This window comes from Mirounga angustirostris, unplaced genomic scaffold (genome assembly GCF_029215605.1).
Source record: "Mirounga angustirostris isolate CCGP_5_RB_7025 unplaced genomic scaffold, mMirAng1.0.hap1 SCAF_3, whole genome shotgun sequence".
Classification (NCBI taxonomy): Eukaryota; Metazoa; Chordata; class Mammalia; order Carnivora; family Phocidae; genus Mirounga; species Mirounga angustirostris.
The window spans coordinates 346052-361900 of NW_026991711.1; the positions used below are offsets into that span (position 1 = coordinate 346052).

Below are 15849 nucleotides of genomic sequence, written 5' to 3' on the forward strand. Positions count from 1 at the left end.
GATGCGGGGAAAGGGGAACCCAAATCTTGCAGTGTTGGGGGGATGCAAACTCTGGAAAACAGTATGGAGTTTCATCACAAGGCTAAAAATAGAGCTACCCTACCCCACGCCCAGCAATTGCACTACTGGGTGTTTGCCCCAAAGGATACAAAAACACTGATTCAAAGGGATACGTGCCCCCCTGGGTTTATACGAGCAGCCAGGATGCGGAAGCAGCCCGAGTGTCCATCGACAGATGAAGGGATAAAGACGATGTGGCGTGTACACACGATGGAGCATTACTGAGGCGTCAGATCAGATTGTGTCACTTGTGACAACAGGGTTGGACCCAGAGGGTATCATGCCAAGTGAACTAAATCAGACTGATAAAGGCAAATGACCATGTGAGTCCACTGACAAGTGGACTATAAACAACAAACAAATGAATAAACAGAAAGCAGAATCAGAGCCATAAACACAGAGAATCAACGGGGCGCGCGGAGGGCAGGGAGGTCCGGGGCTCCGGGTGTGGACGGACGCGGTCACAGGGTGAGACGGTGCCGTCAGGGAGGGCGCGGCCAGGTGACAGGCGGCTGCACTTGAGGTGAGCACAGCACCCTGTAGAGAGTTGAGACACTATGTTGTCCCCGAAACTAATGTCACTAGACTCAGAAGAAGACCCGAACAAACAGAAGATCAGGACAGGGACATGCAGAGGGTCGACCGTGGGAGGACGGGAGGAGGCACGCGCTGGCGGAGCGGCTCCCGGAGAGACCAGTCCTGGCGGCGCCCGCGTCTATGTCGGCCTGGCCGCCCGCCGGCGGCGGGGAGCCAGCGTCCGAGTCTCCGTGGTGGTGCCTCGTGTCGGCCGCGCTCGCCAGCTGGCAGCTCGCAGCTGCCCGTCCACCCCCGACACCACACGCAGCCTCCCCGCTTGGTCGCCCGGACGAATGCCCGTGACCCCACCACTGCCGCTCCCGAGCCCTGGGCCGTTTGCCCGAGTTTGGTCCGTGGTGGCGTCCCTAAGAGGAAAAGAAAGATTCTCAAAACGAGGAAATCGTCCAAAGGCTTGAGGCCGACCCCACAGCAGAAGTGCTCAGCATCCACACTGCCTGGGCGAGGGCTGATGAAGGCCTCGGAGGGAGGGCAGCCTCGGGAAGGGCTGCGCCGGGCTGACTTCTGACCTCTGACTGCACAGTGATGTCACAGGGGCCACTTGGCAACGGGGGCCCCCTGGCCACACTGGGCTGCTCGTCGGACAGAGTTGGAAGCCATGCGCTCCATCTGAGGGTGCGCTTGGGAGCCTGCGTCCCTCTTCTTTCCTGAAACCTGGCGGAGGGGAGGAGGATGGAGAAGGACGCGGCCACACACCGGAGGCGCCGGCTGGGCCCCGGGGCCCCTCCATCAGGGGTTGCCCCCATACACCCCAAGGCAGGCAGCGAGGTGGCCGAGCTCCAGAGGAGCAGGAGTGTGGGCGGCCTGCATCAGAAGGGGGACCCTCCGAGCTGCCTCAAGAAGCTGTCCAAGTTGCCGGGTAGGCCCCCAGCGGCGTCCCTCCCGCCAGCCCGGCCCCCTTGCCCCTGCGGAGAATCCTAAGGGCCGGGCAGAGCATGCTAGACCCGGGGTCTGCCGGTGGCCGAACCAGGGGCTGGGACCCACTGAGGCGGCCACGGGAAGCTGTGCTGAGGTCGGGAGTGGGGCGAGGTGGGTTGTGCATCCAGAAGGCCGTGGCCACGTGGAACGTCTCTGGTCGGTCCCGCTCAGGGAACCTGCCAGGCAGGGCCAGCAGTGAGCCCATGGGGGTAACGGACAAGGGATACGGGCCCGCTAACTTACACGTGGCGGTGCTTGCCACCTAAGCTCTCCCTAAACGCTCTGCCATGGGGGCCGGGCAGAACACCTAGTCCTTGTGTGAACCGTGAGGTTCTCCCCCCGGGCTCCCCAGCTCCTCTCCCCGGGGGGAGTTGGCTGAGAGATGAAGGTGACTGGTTCAGTCATTTGCTGGGCCCTCCGAGGTTCTGGCTCTGCTGGGAAGGCCACCCAGCTAGTGGCCCTTTACGAGGATGTTGGGACGCCGCGGAACTGAAACACAGTAAGTGGGAAATGGGGTTTGCTGTTCCAGCCCGAGGGGCGAATATCTGCTCTCTCGGTGTAAAAATCTCAGGAGGGGAGGAGGAGCAGGTGCTCACCGCTGGCTGGCGGCTGGGGCTGCTGCGAGGCTCTCCCACCACCTCCGTCCCGTGAACCCTCTGAGCAGGGCGACGCTTTCGCAGGCTCGCTGAAGAGGAGTGAAGCTTCCCAAAGAAGAGATCAAACTAAGTCTATGCAGGCAACATTGCAAATTGACCCACGGGCTGTCTGATAAGGCCGCCACGGGGCCGGCCACAGGAGAGGACAATCTCGCCCCCACCATTTCCCATACTCCCACCAGCACCGCTGGGTCTCCCCAAACAGTGTGAATGGCAGAGAGGCAGCCCCGTGGCACCCTGTCCTACCTCAGGTGACCTGGCAGCCCCACAGGACACCCCAGAGGGGTTCCACCTCCCGGAGACCACAGGGTGGCAAGCAGCAGGCTCACCAGCCGTGCACGGGGCAGGCTGCTCCAGGTCCCACTGTCCGCATGGCAAAACAGGACCAGAAGAGGGGGCCCTGCGGGTGTACACCAGCCGGGAGCAGGGGCGAGGAGGACACCGGAGCCCGGCTGCAAGCCCAGTGGGCGGGACGAGGGCCGGCTGGAGCACATCTGCAGCCTTGCTGTCCAGTCGGGCCTCAGGATGAGCCCAGTGTCAGAGGGAACAGCAGGAACCCAGCGGCTGTGTGCTAGGACCCTGGGTGGCCACGCATTGAGCCCACCTCCCCACCCTGGCCGCCTGCACAGGACGCCCCCGCGGGACCTGCCCGGGCTCACGCCGCTGTGTCCACAGTGCTGGCCTGGGACCCTGGCGCTCAGGCCCGTCTTGCCACCCCTCCTGTGCGAGGGCACCCTTGCCCGCAGCCAGCTCTCCGTCCACCGCTCGTGCATGCTCAAGGGGGGGGTGTGTCCAGAGAGGAGGTGGGTGGGACCTGCTGAAGCCTTCAGCTGTGTGGCCAAGGTGAAGGCAGTGTCGTCAGGCCCCTGAAGCACCCCCACCACAGAATCAAGGCCTGTTACGAAGAGGGTCTTGGTCACTGTCGCTCCCTGTCCCCAGCCAGCTCCGCACCACCGTCGACACAATTTCGGATACTTGACTAGCCCGACCCCCAGCCTGTGCCTGCAGGCCCGCCGCCACCCACTGGACCCCAGGAGGCGGTCTCACAGCCAAAACGTAATCTGTAAGCAGTTTGAAGATAGCCACATCTCGGCTGAGGAAGAGAGGCAGCAAAGGGAACCTTCTGGAGACCCCGCTGCTCTGTCCTCAGACCTCACTCAGCTCCGGAGTGGCACACGTCAGCCCCCAGCCCTCTGCCTGCTGCACGTTCGTCGGCTGAGCCTTCCAGACTAAGGGGTCACTCACTGCCCCGATATGCTCAGAGCCCTGATACACTCAGGCGCTCTCTTAGAAGAAGGAAAGGGGCGAGACCTGCAGACACTTAGTATTAATCTCCTTCCTCTATGACAGAAGATGTACTGGGGGGTCTACTTTGAGGAAAAGAAATCACGTCTCTCTTTTTACTGATTCTTCCTTCTTGCCAGATACACATTATAGGAAGAAGCAGGTTCAGGGATCAGCCCCGGGTCTTCTAAATACACGTACACGCATGCACATGAGTGCCTACAGGTGGGGGCCTGCTGAAGCTTTTCCAAAAGAAATCAATTCTAAAATCCCTGCTAGAAAACTACTGCATCTGAATCACTCAGGTCCTGTTCTCTGAGGTGGAGACTGAGCGGCTTCTCCGTGAGGGATGTCTCGAGAGCCATTAAGTTCTGAAACGCTCTGAGGACCAAAGGCTGCACCCCCCACCCCGAGCCCTGCTCCCTCAGATCCCTGCCCGTTGCCTTTAGGGCTTTGTCTCGGGTAGCCAGCAGCGGCCTCGGCGTCTCTGAGCCTGTGTGGGTGCATCCAACAAGAGAAGGACGGAGGACCCCTAGTTCTCACCCGTAGGCGACTCACACGAGTCAGAGAGAAGTGTCCGGACGACACGGCCAAGGCCACATGCCCTGAGCACCCAGGAGGCCTGGCTGAGATGACTCTCCCACCAAGGCAGGTCGCCTGGCATGGGGCAGGGGATCCCTGGCCCCAGGCCCAGGGCAGGATGTCATGGGAGAGCGCAAGGGCCAGCCACGCTGTTGGTCTCTGCCGAGAAGCAGGAGCTGTGTGCAGGCCGCCTCCCGGAGCCCAGCCATCACCGCCCCAGCCCACAGGTGTCCGCAGCTCTGAGACCTGTGAGCCGTCGGGATTCTGTGTGGAAATCCTCTGCGGTAACAGGGTGCTCGGAGGCTTCTCACCAGGCCTCCCGTCAGAAGGATGATTGAAGGCTTTGTCATTTCCCACCTGGCTGTACCGTGTCTGCATCCTGGGCCCGGGTGTGCGGGGCTGGAGGACGGGGGACCGAGCTGCTGGAGGGGAGGCGGCAGCTACCGGGAACCAGCCACCTCTACCATTCTGGGCTCAGATGCGGCCACCCAGAAATGGGACCTGGACTGTCCTCTCAGACTCAGCACCCGCAGGAAGGCCTGTCCGTCCTTGTAGGGCCAGGTTATGGGCCCCTCACTCCCCGAAGGGCTGGGCTGGGGTGCTGTCAGTCCTCACAGGGCCAGGCCACGGGCCCAGGGAGAGCTGATGGCAAATGCTGCTCCTTCCTCCCCAGAGTCCGAGGACCAGGGAAAGGACCTACAAGGTGACATTGAAGAAGCCAGCTGGTAGGTGGTCGTTGTCCAGGAGAGGTGGTTTTCAGACACAAGGATGACACAGGAGACAGTGGGGTGGGGAGCAGGCCCAGCCCCGAGGTCGACACTCGGACCCTGAAGGAACCCTGAGAAGAAAAGGTGTCCTGAGAAGACCCCAAGGGCTCAGGTGGGAGGGTATCTCAGGGCTGCGAGCCATCCCCGCCCCCCTCCTGCAGCCCCTGCAGCCCCTGCAGCTGGCCAAGGCCCAGACTCTTGGAGCAGGTGACTGTCCTAGGCAGACATTTGCACTCGACTCTCCAGACCGCTGGGCATGCCAGAGGTCTCATCTGTTGGGGAAGGTCTGGATGTGCACCATTGGTGGACAGGCCCCCGGCACCACCACATCGCCATAGAACCTTCCTCAAGTAGCACTGCCTAGTCCTTGATGCCCAGTGCTGGACACCTCTGCCTCGTCCTCCAGCCCACCCACCCTCACACCCCCAGGCAGGAGGAAGGGCTTCCACACCCTGTCCCACGCTGCTCCACAGGGGACGTCCCAGAACTTTCCCAACACCCAAGGGGAGAAAGGGCCAGCCCGAAGCCACATCTCCATGGCGCCCATCCTGATCCATCGCCCCGCTCCTCCTACAGTCAGGCAGACTCTGAGGAAGACAAGCAGGAGAAGAATCAGGACGCCCTCAGAAAGTTGGACCCAGATGGTGGAAGGACAGAACCAGAGGTGAAGAGGAGCCACCCAGAGGCCAGTGGCAAGAGTGGGAGGGCTGGCCGGACACATGTCCGCTGTCCTCAGGTCCTGCTGGTATTTACCTATTGGGTGTCCTCCCTAGGAACAAGGACCAGAGTCCATCAAGCTGGATGACCCTCCAGGAAAAGAGGCAAGAGCCTTTGACTTTCTTAACAGGAAGGCCTGCCAGGCACAGTCCTGTGGGACCACCAGCAGGCTGTGGACACGTGGTCCTGGGGTCCTCTTGGCAGGGCCATGCTGCAGGCTGGACCCAGTGCAACCTCGACCCAAGAGACTTTGGGCCCAGCCCTGTGCTCCTGGCTGATGCTGGGCATCCTAACCCCAGCTTTCCAAACAGCACAGTTGCCAAAGGCATATGGGACCTGACAGGTGGCTCAGAGACATGCCCCCTGCCCATGCCCTGGTGCACTGGCCAGAGACCCATCAGAGTGGTGGTAGGAATCCCCACTGGGCACTTTCTGAGGGAAGGAGGCTCTCATTTTCTTCCCAATTGTGGGAGGGAATGGAGAAGGAGCTGGACCTGTTTTATCAGGACCTACGACAGTCCCTGGTGGGATCCAGGGGTTCATCCCCAGACACATCTGGCATTCTGGGCCGGCCCAGGTGGGCGGCAGCCCCTGGAGCTGCCTGAGGCTTTTGTGCCTCAGTGGGAGTCCTCACCAGCACGGGGCAGAGTGGGTACCAGGAGGCTGGTGGGCAGTGTGCAGGTATGGGCAGCTCCGGGCATTGCCTTGTGACCCACAGCCCTGGTTCTCAAAGGGGGAAGCCAGGGGAGACCCCAGGATCTCAGGGACCTAAGGGGGTGAGTAGGAAGAGATGGGAGGCCATAGTCCTTCCCTTCTCTCTGCCAGCACTGGCCATGGACACCTTGCCATCCACACGGCCAGCACCTCTCTGCCCAGCTCCTCAGGAGCCCCCACTGAGCACAACCACTATCTTGTGGCCCCAGTGGTGGTCATGCAGACCCGGCTGCCCCAGGGCCCGGAGCCCAGTGCCCCTCCCAGGAAGCCTCCTCTACTCTCCAGCTCACCCTAGCCTGCCATCCATACGTCTTTGGTTTCCATTCACAGAAACCATCTGTGTTTGTGGAGATTGATCTGGGAGACCATGCCGAGGAGGTAAAAGCCCTCAGACGACAGAGCCAGACCACCTGCCAGGAATGCTGGTGCTCAGGGCCCACGAGGCTTGTCCAATGAACCTGTCCCACAAGAATGTATTGTAGGCTGAGGCCAAGGCGGGCCAGCAGTGCCAGGAGGACTCTGGGGTGCTGAGGCCTGGCCTGGGAATCTGAAAGCCACCCTTGCCTCCTTCTTATCCTCCAACCTGCACGCATCCTGGCATCATCAGAGGGTCCAGGGCCAGGGTCAACCCTCACGGTGCCCATAGGCCCTGAGAACCTCTTCTGGGATCACACTGGGGTGATACAAAGGGCATAGGCTTGGGAATTGGAGACCTGGCCTCCACATCTGGCTCTGCCAGTAAATACTCAAGTCACCATACCTCTCAGTGCCTCTGTTGTTTCATCCATACAATGGGGATCTTGGTAGTACCCACATTCCAGGGTTGTTCTGTAAAGCACTCAGATGGTGCCTATACCCAGAAAGCCTCAGTATCAGGTACAATCACCACCACCACCACCACCGTCAACATCACCAACATCACCACCAACATCACCACCATCAACATCACCACCATCACCACCACCACCACCATCAACATCACCAACATTAACATCACCACCATCATCACCATCACCACCAACAACACCATCACCTCATCACCATCATCATCATCATCATCATTCTCACAGTATCATCTTCTGTACAATGAAGGTGTTGACCAATGGCCTGTCTGGACCATCCAACACAAATGTCCTAGGGTGTCCTCCATTTCTCAGCTGTAGTGGGCAGCCATCTCTGGAAGTGTTTTGAAGTTCTATCTTGGAAATTTAAGCTCCTGCCTAGGGATTGTTCTTTTCCAGATTGCACCTCCTATCTCTTTGCACCCAAAACATGTGGTACAGTGAAGAATGCTGGCTACTAACCTTGCACAAGGCTATTTTAGGGGTACCACAGGTCTTAAGAACTCAAGGAGGGTCATCCAGTGACAGAGTTGGGATTACAGTCTGGAGGTCACAGTGACCCACATCAAGGGCACAATTTCTTGGTCAGGGTGCCCTAACTGGAAGTTTCTTTCCTTCCTTCCTTCCTTCCTTCCTTCCTTCCTTCCTTCCTTCCTTCCTTCCTTCCTTCCTTCCTTCCTTCCCTCCCTCCCTTCTTTCTTTTAGAGAGAGACACACACAGAATGAGAGAGAGCAGGGGAGGGGAGGGGCAGAGGGAGGGAGAGAGAGAGAATCTTAAGCAGGCTCTACACTCAGCATGTGAGCCCAGCGCAGGGCTTGATCTCACAATGCTGAGATCTTGACCTGAGCTGAAATCAAGAGTCAGACACTTAACTGACTGAGCCAGGTGCCCCCTCCCCCTCTTTGGAAATTTTCACTTGAGGGTGCCCCACCTTCTGGGAAGAGTCTCAGTGCCAGCACAGTCTCCATGCCTCCATCTGGTCCTTGGGCAGGTCTAGCAGGTCTGGCCTTGGTGGCTGTGGTTGATGGGTTGATTCAGCATGGTTCCCTGAACTGCTCCTGCCACTTTCCACAGGTGGTCACAGGTGCCATGCGAGAAGAGAAGCCGTCCCAGATGGACATGGGGGGTTTGTCAGAAGACGAGTGAGTGATGCGTGGCGGGGGGGGGGTTCTCCTCTACTGCGGTGTCCGGTGGGCCCACTGGGCCTCATGCTGAATGGGCAGAACTCCACTGCATGCACTCCTCCCTTCCCCGTGCGGGCAGACACCCAAGCACCGATGAGTCTGAAGGGGCTGAGAGGGGAGCGGTGGGACTTCGGGATGACCCTTACCTGGAGTCCTACTCACCACCCCCGCCAGACCCTTTCTCCCCATCCCATGAGCTGACAAATTGGCCAGAGAATGAGGCAGGAGAGGTGGGAGGAAGCAGAGAAGGAGAGAGGGAAGTGTTGCCATGTGGGTGGTTCCAGCTTCTCACTTTGGGGTTTCACCAGGAGGGAGGACCCATCACCGGCCAGAGCCTCTGCAAAGTGGGCCCCGGAGCTGGGGTGGGAGGCACATTTGCCCTGACTACCTACACCGTTTTATGGTGGAGACTGGGTAGGGCCAGCCAAGTTCCACGACATCCTCAGGCCATAAAGGGCGCTGGGAGCAGGTCGCTGTGTCACCCAAGGGCCCATGGATCTATTTTTATTTTAAGCAATATAGAGAAACACTAAGAAGAAAATAGCAATTTATCCAATTTTCCACTTCTCAGAATTAACTATATTAATATCTCGGCTTATTTGCTTAAACACTTTTTAAAAGAAAAATATCTCTAACAGATATTTAGATACAAAGTAAATTACTTTGTAAACCCGACACATGGTCCTTTTTAAATAACTGAAACACACAAGCCTTAGGTCCGCCAGGCCCCCTCTTAGCAACAGTGAGGATGGGGCAGGAGCACGTGGGCTCGGAGGCTGGACCTGGGACGCACACGACGCCCTCAGGAGAGGGGCTGGGGGTCTCCACAGGCACCATCTCCGCATCGCCCACTGCGAGCGCCTGCAGCTTTGGGGCCTCTGCTTACTTGGTGGTGTCATTAGAACCACCACCTTCCCCCAGACTTGTATGTACTGCGGGGGAGCTTCTGGGAGGACGGGTCACCCCTTGGCTCACACGGCCCCGCACTCCTGCCCATCTCTACTTACACAGGGGGTCTCCCCGGCTTTTGCTAAGATGCCGGCATTGTCCTGGCACACTTCCAGATCTAGGCTGAACGTAGGTGGGTCTTTCTTAAGCAGACCTTTATTTTTCTCATTGTTTCTTAACGGATGTGGCCATGGATTCAGCCACACTGGACGCAGCTTGGTGGCTTTGTTTTCTGCCCCAAGGGCCAGACAATCCCCAGTCCACCCACTTGGCCTCGTGGTCTCTGCCCCCCCGCCTGATGACTCTGCTGCCCCCAGAAAGCCTGTAAGCCAGGGCCAGCACACAGATCCAAGCCTTGGCTGCTGGAGGCTGGCTAGCCAGTGGGAAGGGGGCCTGTGGAGAGCCCGCCATGTGGGCCTGGCCTTCACGCCTGCTGGGCAGTATCAGGGTGACCTGTCTGTCCCGCTGCCCTGCTCACCTGCCATCTCCTTTTTCCTTAGAGCTGAGGCTTCTCCAGGCTCTCCCTCATCCTATTCAGATGGTGTGTTGGGGACCCATAGGCCAGCTGTCACTTATTGCCCAGTGGGATGCTTTGATATTGAGCTGTGGGGTCCCTGCAAAGGGAAGGGCGACAGCTGACTCGTCCCAGAGGCAGCTTTGGTTGGAAGTGGAGACCCCAGAAACCAGCCAGGAGGGAAAAGCACAGGCTGTGGTGTTCTGGAAATGAGCAGGGCTGGGTGTGGGGACAGCAGGAGACAGCCTGGCTTTGGGGCCAAGGGGAGCAGTTTGCTCAGCTGGTCTGGGAGGTCTTTCATGTTCAAGGGGCCCCTTCTTAGGCCTCCCAGCACAGAGCACAAAGGCACTGGGTGGGCTGGAGGAAGCTCAGGCAGCTGGTGGGAAGGCAAGCCCAGTTCTGCTCAGGAGTCTGACTGTGTGTGCAGGGCCCTGTCACCCTCCGATTGACAAACGCTGGGCCCCTGGGCTTGATGAGGGGGCACGCCTCTGGGGTGGAGGGGTGCCGCCTGTGGCCCTGGGCTCTGAGCCCGGGTGGGAGATGCCTGTCTCTCACCTGCTCTGCCCTCCTCTTGGCCTCTAGGACCAAGACCAGCTGGGTGTGCTGCATCCCTTATTCCACCAGAAGGAAGGTGAAGGAGAGTGTGTAGCGGCCTTGGAGAAGGTAGTTTGCACTGGGACTGGGCTGGAAGGCAAGGGGGCATCTGGAGGGAACAGGAAGCTGCTCTCCTGACTTCCCAGCCTCCTCAGTCCTGCAGTGACCTGGGAGGGAGGGACGGGGGGGTGGCGGGTGCAGACAAGCAGCCCTGAGAAACACCACTCAAACCATTTCAGGGCACTGATGACCACCCAGGTGTGAACCACTGATCCACTGGCTGAGGGACGATGCCATCTTTTAAAAAGACACAATAAAGTGTGAACGGAAGGTGTTCTCCTTCTCTGGTCTCTGTTGAGGGATCCCTATCTCTTCCTTCCATGCATCTCATTCCCTGAAATGTAACTGGGAGAAGGGAGGTGGGCTCAGTGACAGAAGGCTGAGCCTCCCAGGTCACATGAGCATGATGGCGGCCGTGATCACCCAGCCCTACCTTTCAGATCCTATGAACACCCAGAAACAAAGTCAGATCCCATGGGGCCCTGGAGAGGGCTCTACTCTCAGCGATGGCCCACAAACTTGGCCCCAAATGCACCTGGGGGGCCCCAGCCCCAGTGAGAGGAGCCCTTAGGGAGGCTGGGCGTGATCCCTGAGGCCCTGGGAGGTGAGTTTCGCCAGGAGTGGGCCACGCTTGCGGCTGCGTGCAGGAGGTCCCAGTCCCAGGGGGCTCACAGGGTCCTGCCTTGTGATCGAGGCTCGGGAGATGGTGCTTGCAGGGTATGGGTGCGGGAGCAGAGGGCCACACAAAGGGAGCCTTGACAAGGGGTTCGGAGTGTCTCTGTTCAGACAGCCGAGTCTCAGCAAACCACCCCAGGCCAATCTGTGGTCCAGCCGAAGACTGAGAACACAGCACACACACCCGTTCACTCTCATGCACACACATGCACACTCATGAACAAGCATACGTACACGCACACGTGTATATGCACGCATGGCGTACATTGTGCATGGATGAACACATCTACACAACATGCATGCACACATGTGTCCTTGCATGCATGTGGACACACACGTGCACGGGTAATGCCTGTGTGAGCACATACACTTGCCCACAAAGCACCGTGTGGGCAGCCGTGCCCACACACACACACACACACGCACCTACGGCACATGCAAGCGTGCAGGAGGACACGGGCCGGTGACAAGCAGCATCTCAGGGTGAGGAATGTCTGGGCCCAGAGGCCAGAAGAGTCAGACAGGTGAAACCCCCAAACAGCCGCCGTCCCTCTGCAACACTGTCCATCTGAGAACAGGGGGGTTCAGAGGCAGCTGGAAACTGTGGGCTGAGATCCAACCATGGAACCTGGCGTCCCTGGACAGGCATGTGGCCATGCTGTCATTGCATGACCAGATCACAGAAAAGGCCCCTCTGCTGAGTGCTCATAATATGCCAGGTGCTCAGAGGTGCTCTACACGGAGGTTGGGGCCCCTGCTTGTGCCCTGTCCCAGCCCCCAGACAGGCAGCCCCTGTCCCTGCCCGACCCCTAACTGCTGCTGCCTACTACCAAGGCATCCAGGAAGCTTCTGGAGGGACAGCTGGTCTGCCCTTTGGCCAGGACGGGAGGAGCAGAGCTCCATGCCTGGGTCCCGGGGCCCTCTCCACAGAGCAGCACTGGCCAGAGTGGCTTTGCTGGTTCCTCTATGCCCACGCTCAAACACAGGCCAGGAGGGTGACTGGGCCTGGGTGGCCCTTTGCCTGCCATTCCTCTCCGTCCGTTGTCCATCCCTTGTCATGATGTGTGGCTGCTAGCCTCTCGGGGCCTGGAAAGCAGGGAGGCCCCAGGTGTGCCCAGCATGGCTGGCTTGCTTGAGACCTTTCACCGGTTTAGGGTATAAATTCTCCCAAATCAAATGCATGTCGGACTTTTCACTGGGCCTCTGAACCTTAAGGTTCTGCTCCATATTGTCTGGGGGTGTCTGCAGGGGAGCTGGTCCAGGGCGGGCCTGGGGGGTAACCAGAGGAGCTTGGCTTGCAGGTGTGGTGGCTTTGGTTCCGGCCTCCTGCTCACATGCCAAGTCCCTGAGCTGCGGGCCGGGGCCCTGGGAGCCAGAGGCTCTTGAGGGGGGAGACACACAAGGAAAGCGCCAAGCCTCCATTGGGCGTGTCAAGGCTTGCCAGTCCCTGCCTAGCTGTACCTCGGCCCCCGCTGAGGCCTCCATGGAGCAGGCCCTGCCCGTGGGTAGGACGCTCTTTCCTGCCAGAGAAATGCACCAGCCCCGAGGGGGATGAGGGGAGAGGCAGGTTTGGAAGAGCAGACAGCCTGGAGGAGGTTGGTTCACAGGCACAGGAGGGCCCATTCATTCGCCACTGGACACAGCATGCCAGAAAGCAAGTGGGAAGCCCGAGTGTTCATCCCGAGTCCTCGGCTGCCAAGTTGGCCCAGGGTGCCTTCGAACCCTCTTCTTGCTGCCCCCTGCTCAGAGGCCCCCCGGTCCTCAGGGTGCCCCACCTCAGCCTGCCAGGGACCCTGATGCAGGCTCACTGGTAGCATTTTCTGTCACAAACAGGCTTGGCCAATGGTCCCAGGTGGTGGTCCCCCTCGTCCGCGGTCCCAGGCATGACCTGGTTTCTTTCTTGACCCTGCTGGGGCTCCCCCAACCTACTCAGACACCAGTAAGTGAGAGAGGCCCACAGAGCCCTCCTGGGGCAAGGACAGGACCGGCAGGGTCAAGCCCACACACGGCTGATGGAGCCACACAGGTTACGTGCGGCTTTTCCTGGGCCCCCAAACACCCCACAGCAATGCCTCCAGCCTATTCTTTCCAATAATGTAATTCTACCCACCCTAGAATATAGGATTCTATACGCATCTTCCTTGTGGGTAATATGGGAGCTAACAAAACCATTCAATTTGTCCTCTCTCTCACGTTCTCCGTGCTAGAATTTTCATAGAGTTCTCTAGAGAGCTATGTATGGAGCAGATGGATAAATACAGCTTTTTTACAAGATCGGCATCACATTGCACCCCAGTTTCTTTGTTTACAAGTTTTCATTATGTCACAAGCGGATAGTGGGCGTCCAGTGAACACGGTAGTTCCATAGAAATGAACTTCATCACTTTGAGAAGAGACCTCCGTTGGCTGCACCCCAGGCCAGTGCACCGCAGAGATAAATGCGATGTGAGAGCCCTCGGACAACAGCGGCAACCGCAGAAAGCTCTGCGCCAAGCACAGGAAACTGTCCTGAGCAGTTTTGCAAATTTTAAGTCATTAATTCCACAACAGCCTACAGGGTGAGTTCGATTCTTAGCCCCATTTTGTAGCTGACGGTGTATGTGTGAGGGACCCTGGGGGACGCCGGTCACGGGCTGCTGCCCTCAGAGATCACCTTGCCCAAGTGCCGACCTGAATATGCTGTTCCGGCTGGGGCGGCTGCCCTCTGGTCCCCTCCCGCTGCCTCCACGGACCTCGCGGGGCAAGATGCGTCTCCTGCAGCCAGCCCCGGACCCCGCCAGCCGCGCCCTGAGCGCGCAGAGGCGCTTGTCCAGTGCGCCCCCTGGTGGCAGGCCTGGTGCGGCGCATCCCCGCCTCTGTTCTTCAGCGGGAGGTCACCGCCACTGTCCAAGAGGAGGCGATGGCGAGTCGCTTCATCACTATCAGAGAATTTTAACTCTGGTTGTTCACTAAAGGGGAGGCTGGAATGTGAATGCGTTGTTGGCCATCAGTTCGTGGGCAGGACCGGGGGCTTGACCCAGACCCTGTGTGCACTGTGCATCTCCGCGCCTCCAATTTAAGGCTCAGAACTTACACCCGCAGCCCAGAGGTCACGTTCTGAGGTGCTGGCCCGCCCTGCCCTCGGACCTCATGACCCATGACCCCACGAGCTCCGTAGAACAGACAGGCAGACAGTCCTCCCTGGCACCACTATTTAGAGCATCCTGGGTACCTCCCAGGGCTGGACAATTCTTGGTTCATGTGGAAGCTCACCCCTAAATAAATCCTTCCCACAATGACCTCCACAAAATAAACGGTGAAACTCCATCAAACTGTGGCCATCCTGAGGCCCTTGGTGAGCCTGCTGTCACAGATGCCTCGGTCCCCAGCGATGTGGGGGCATGAGGGCCTGCCTTGGAGGATAGGAGCTGAGTAAGGACAGCCTGGCCATGGCGTGGGGGTCTGGGGGCCTTGGGAGGGGAGAAGCTTACCAGGGATAGAGGACCACCAGTGCAAGGAGCCGTGAGTGTCGTCTGGGAGCAGCCCAAGCCTGGGCAAAGGGAAAGGCGTTCCTCCCTGTAGCCCTCTCCTCTGTCCTGTGGCCTCCTGCCCCAGAATGCAGCCTGTCTGAGAATCCCACCCAGGTGCCCTGGGAGCAGGAGAGAGGGAGAACCCCGTGTAGAGGATGGGGGCACGAGCCCTAATTAGGGCTGGCTAGACTTCCCCAAGGTCTCCCCTCCACTTGTTTTCAAGGGGCAGGTTTTCTGGGAATACAGTGTACACAAAGCAGGAGGTTCTCAGTCTGGCAACTCCCTTTGGGTCACACCGGGCTTAACTGGGCCCAGCACCTGGCCACGGTGGGACAGTCTGTGGGAAAGCTATTTCCGGTTCTGACCAACACGACCTCTGCTGGGAGCCGGGGAGTGTGTCTTCTGGGCTGCAGGGTTAGATGGATTCCATTCTGACAAAGCAGTGAGTCCGGGAGGGCGTGGGCGATCCCATTCTACAGATGGGAAAACTAAGGTGCACAGGTTCCAAGGGTACTGGGCCTCAGTGCTCGTTCTGCCCCCACAGAGCCAGGAACCCTGGCCATGTCACCCAGTCCCCCATCTCAGTGGGGACACGGCCCAGGCAGGCTCCTCACAATGCTTTCACAGGGTTCCTTCAAACCCCCCCTGGCCCCCCCGCTGCTTCCTCTGACCCCGCAGCTCATGGATCCCTGGGGAGCCAGCCTTGTCCCTCCCTGGTGGGCATGCACTCTGCTTCTGGAATCATCCCCTGGGGGAGCTGCTCCTTCTGTTTGCTGGCTGCTTCCTGTCCCACTCATTCTGTCGGAACACCCCCTGGGCACTCTCAGGTCACTGACTTATTTGCTTTCAAACAACCTCACTGCGGTCCATCAGGAGACAGGTTTCTGTCTTCAGCCAACTGGCCCTGAAGCCCAGGAGTCAGCCCTTCAGTCCTGCCTCCGGCCTGCTGGGTGCAGAATCTTGGGAGGAGGGAGGGAGGGAGGCATGTGCATTCCTGCCTTGAGTCACACCCCAAACTGTGACCTTGAAAAGCATGTTTCCCAATCGCTGCCCCAAGAGTCTGGGCAGGCTGAGAGCAGAATTCCAGCCAGGAGGACCCCCTCCCTGCAAATATCTGTTGTGGGGAACGGTTCAAGCCAACCACGCACAGTGGCCCTGGAGGGGTCCTTGCGGAACTTCCCGGCACCAGGCCGGGCCAAGCTCTGCCTGGCCCTTCGCCTGCCACAAACG

At 59.2% G+C, this 15849-nt stretch overlaps 1 protein-coding gene across 1 annotated transcript; it reads left to right on the plus strand.

Annotated features, from left to right (window-relative positions):
• The first annotated feature begins 1029 nt into the window (after positions 1-1029).
• Positions 1030-10482, plus strand: CUNH13orf46 (chromosome unknown C13orf46 homolog). Its single transcript, XM_054505905.2, has 6 exons — positions 1030-1538; positions 5438-5525; positions 5635-5682; positions 6623-6670; positions 8210-8277; positions 10364-10482. The coding sequence occupies exons 1-6, from the start codon at positions 1327-1329 to the stop codon at positions 10428-10430; spliced, it is 531 nt and encodes a 176-aa protein (XP_054361880.2). The 5' UTR covers positions 1030-1326; the 3' UTR covers positions 10431-10482.
• Positions 10483-15849: the final 5367 nt, after the last annotated feature.

Coding starts and splice junctions, on each gene's coding strand:
- CUNH13orf46 (XM_054505905.2), top strand. CDS start 1,327: ATGGAGAAGGACGCGGCCACACACCGGAGGCGCCGGCTGGGCCCCGGG. Junction 1,539..5,437: donor CCCCCAGCGGCGTCCCTCCC/GCCAGCCCGGCC, acceptor CTCCTCCTACAG/TCAGGCAGACTCTGAGGAAG. Junction 5,683..6,622: donor ATGACCCTCCAGGAAAAGAG/GCAAGAGCCTTT, acceptor TTCCATTCACAG/AAACCATCTGTGTTTGTGGA.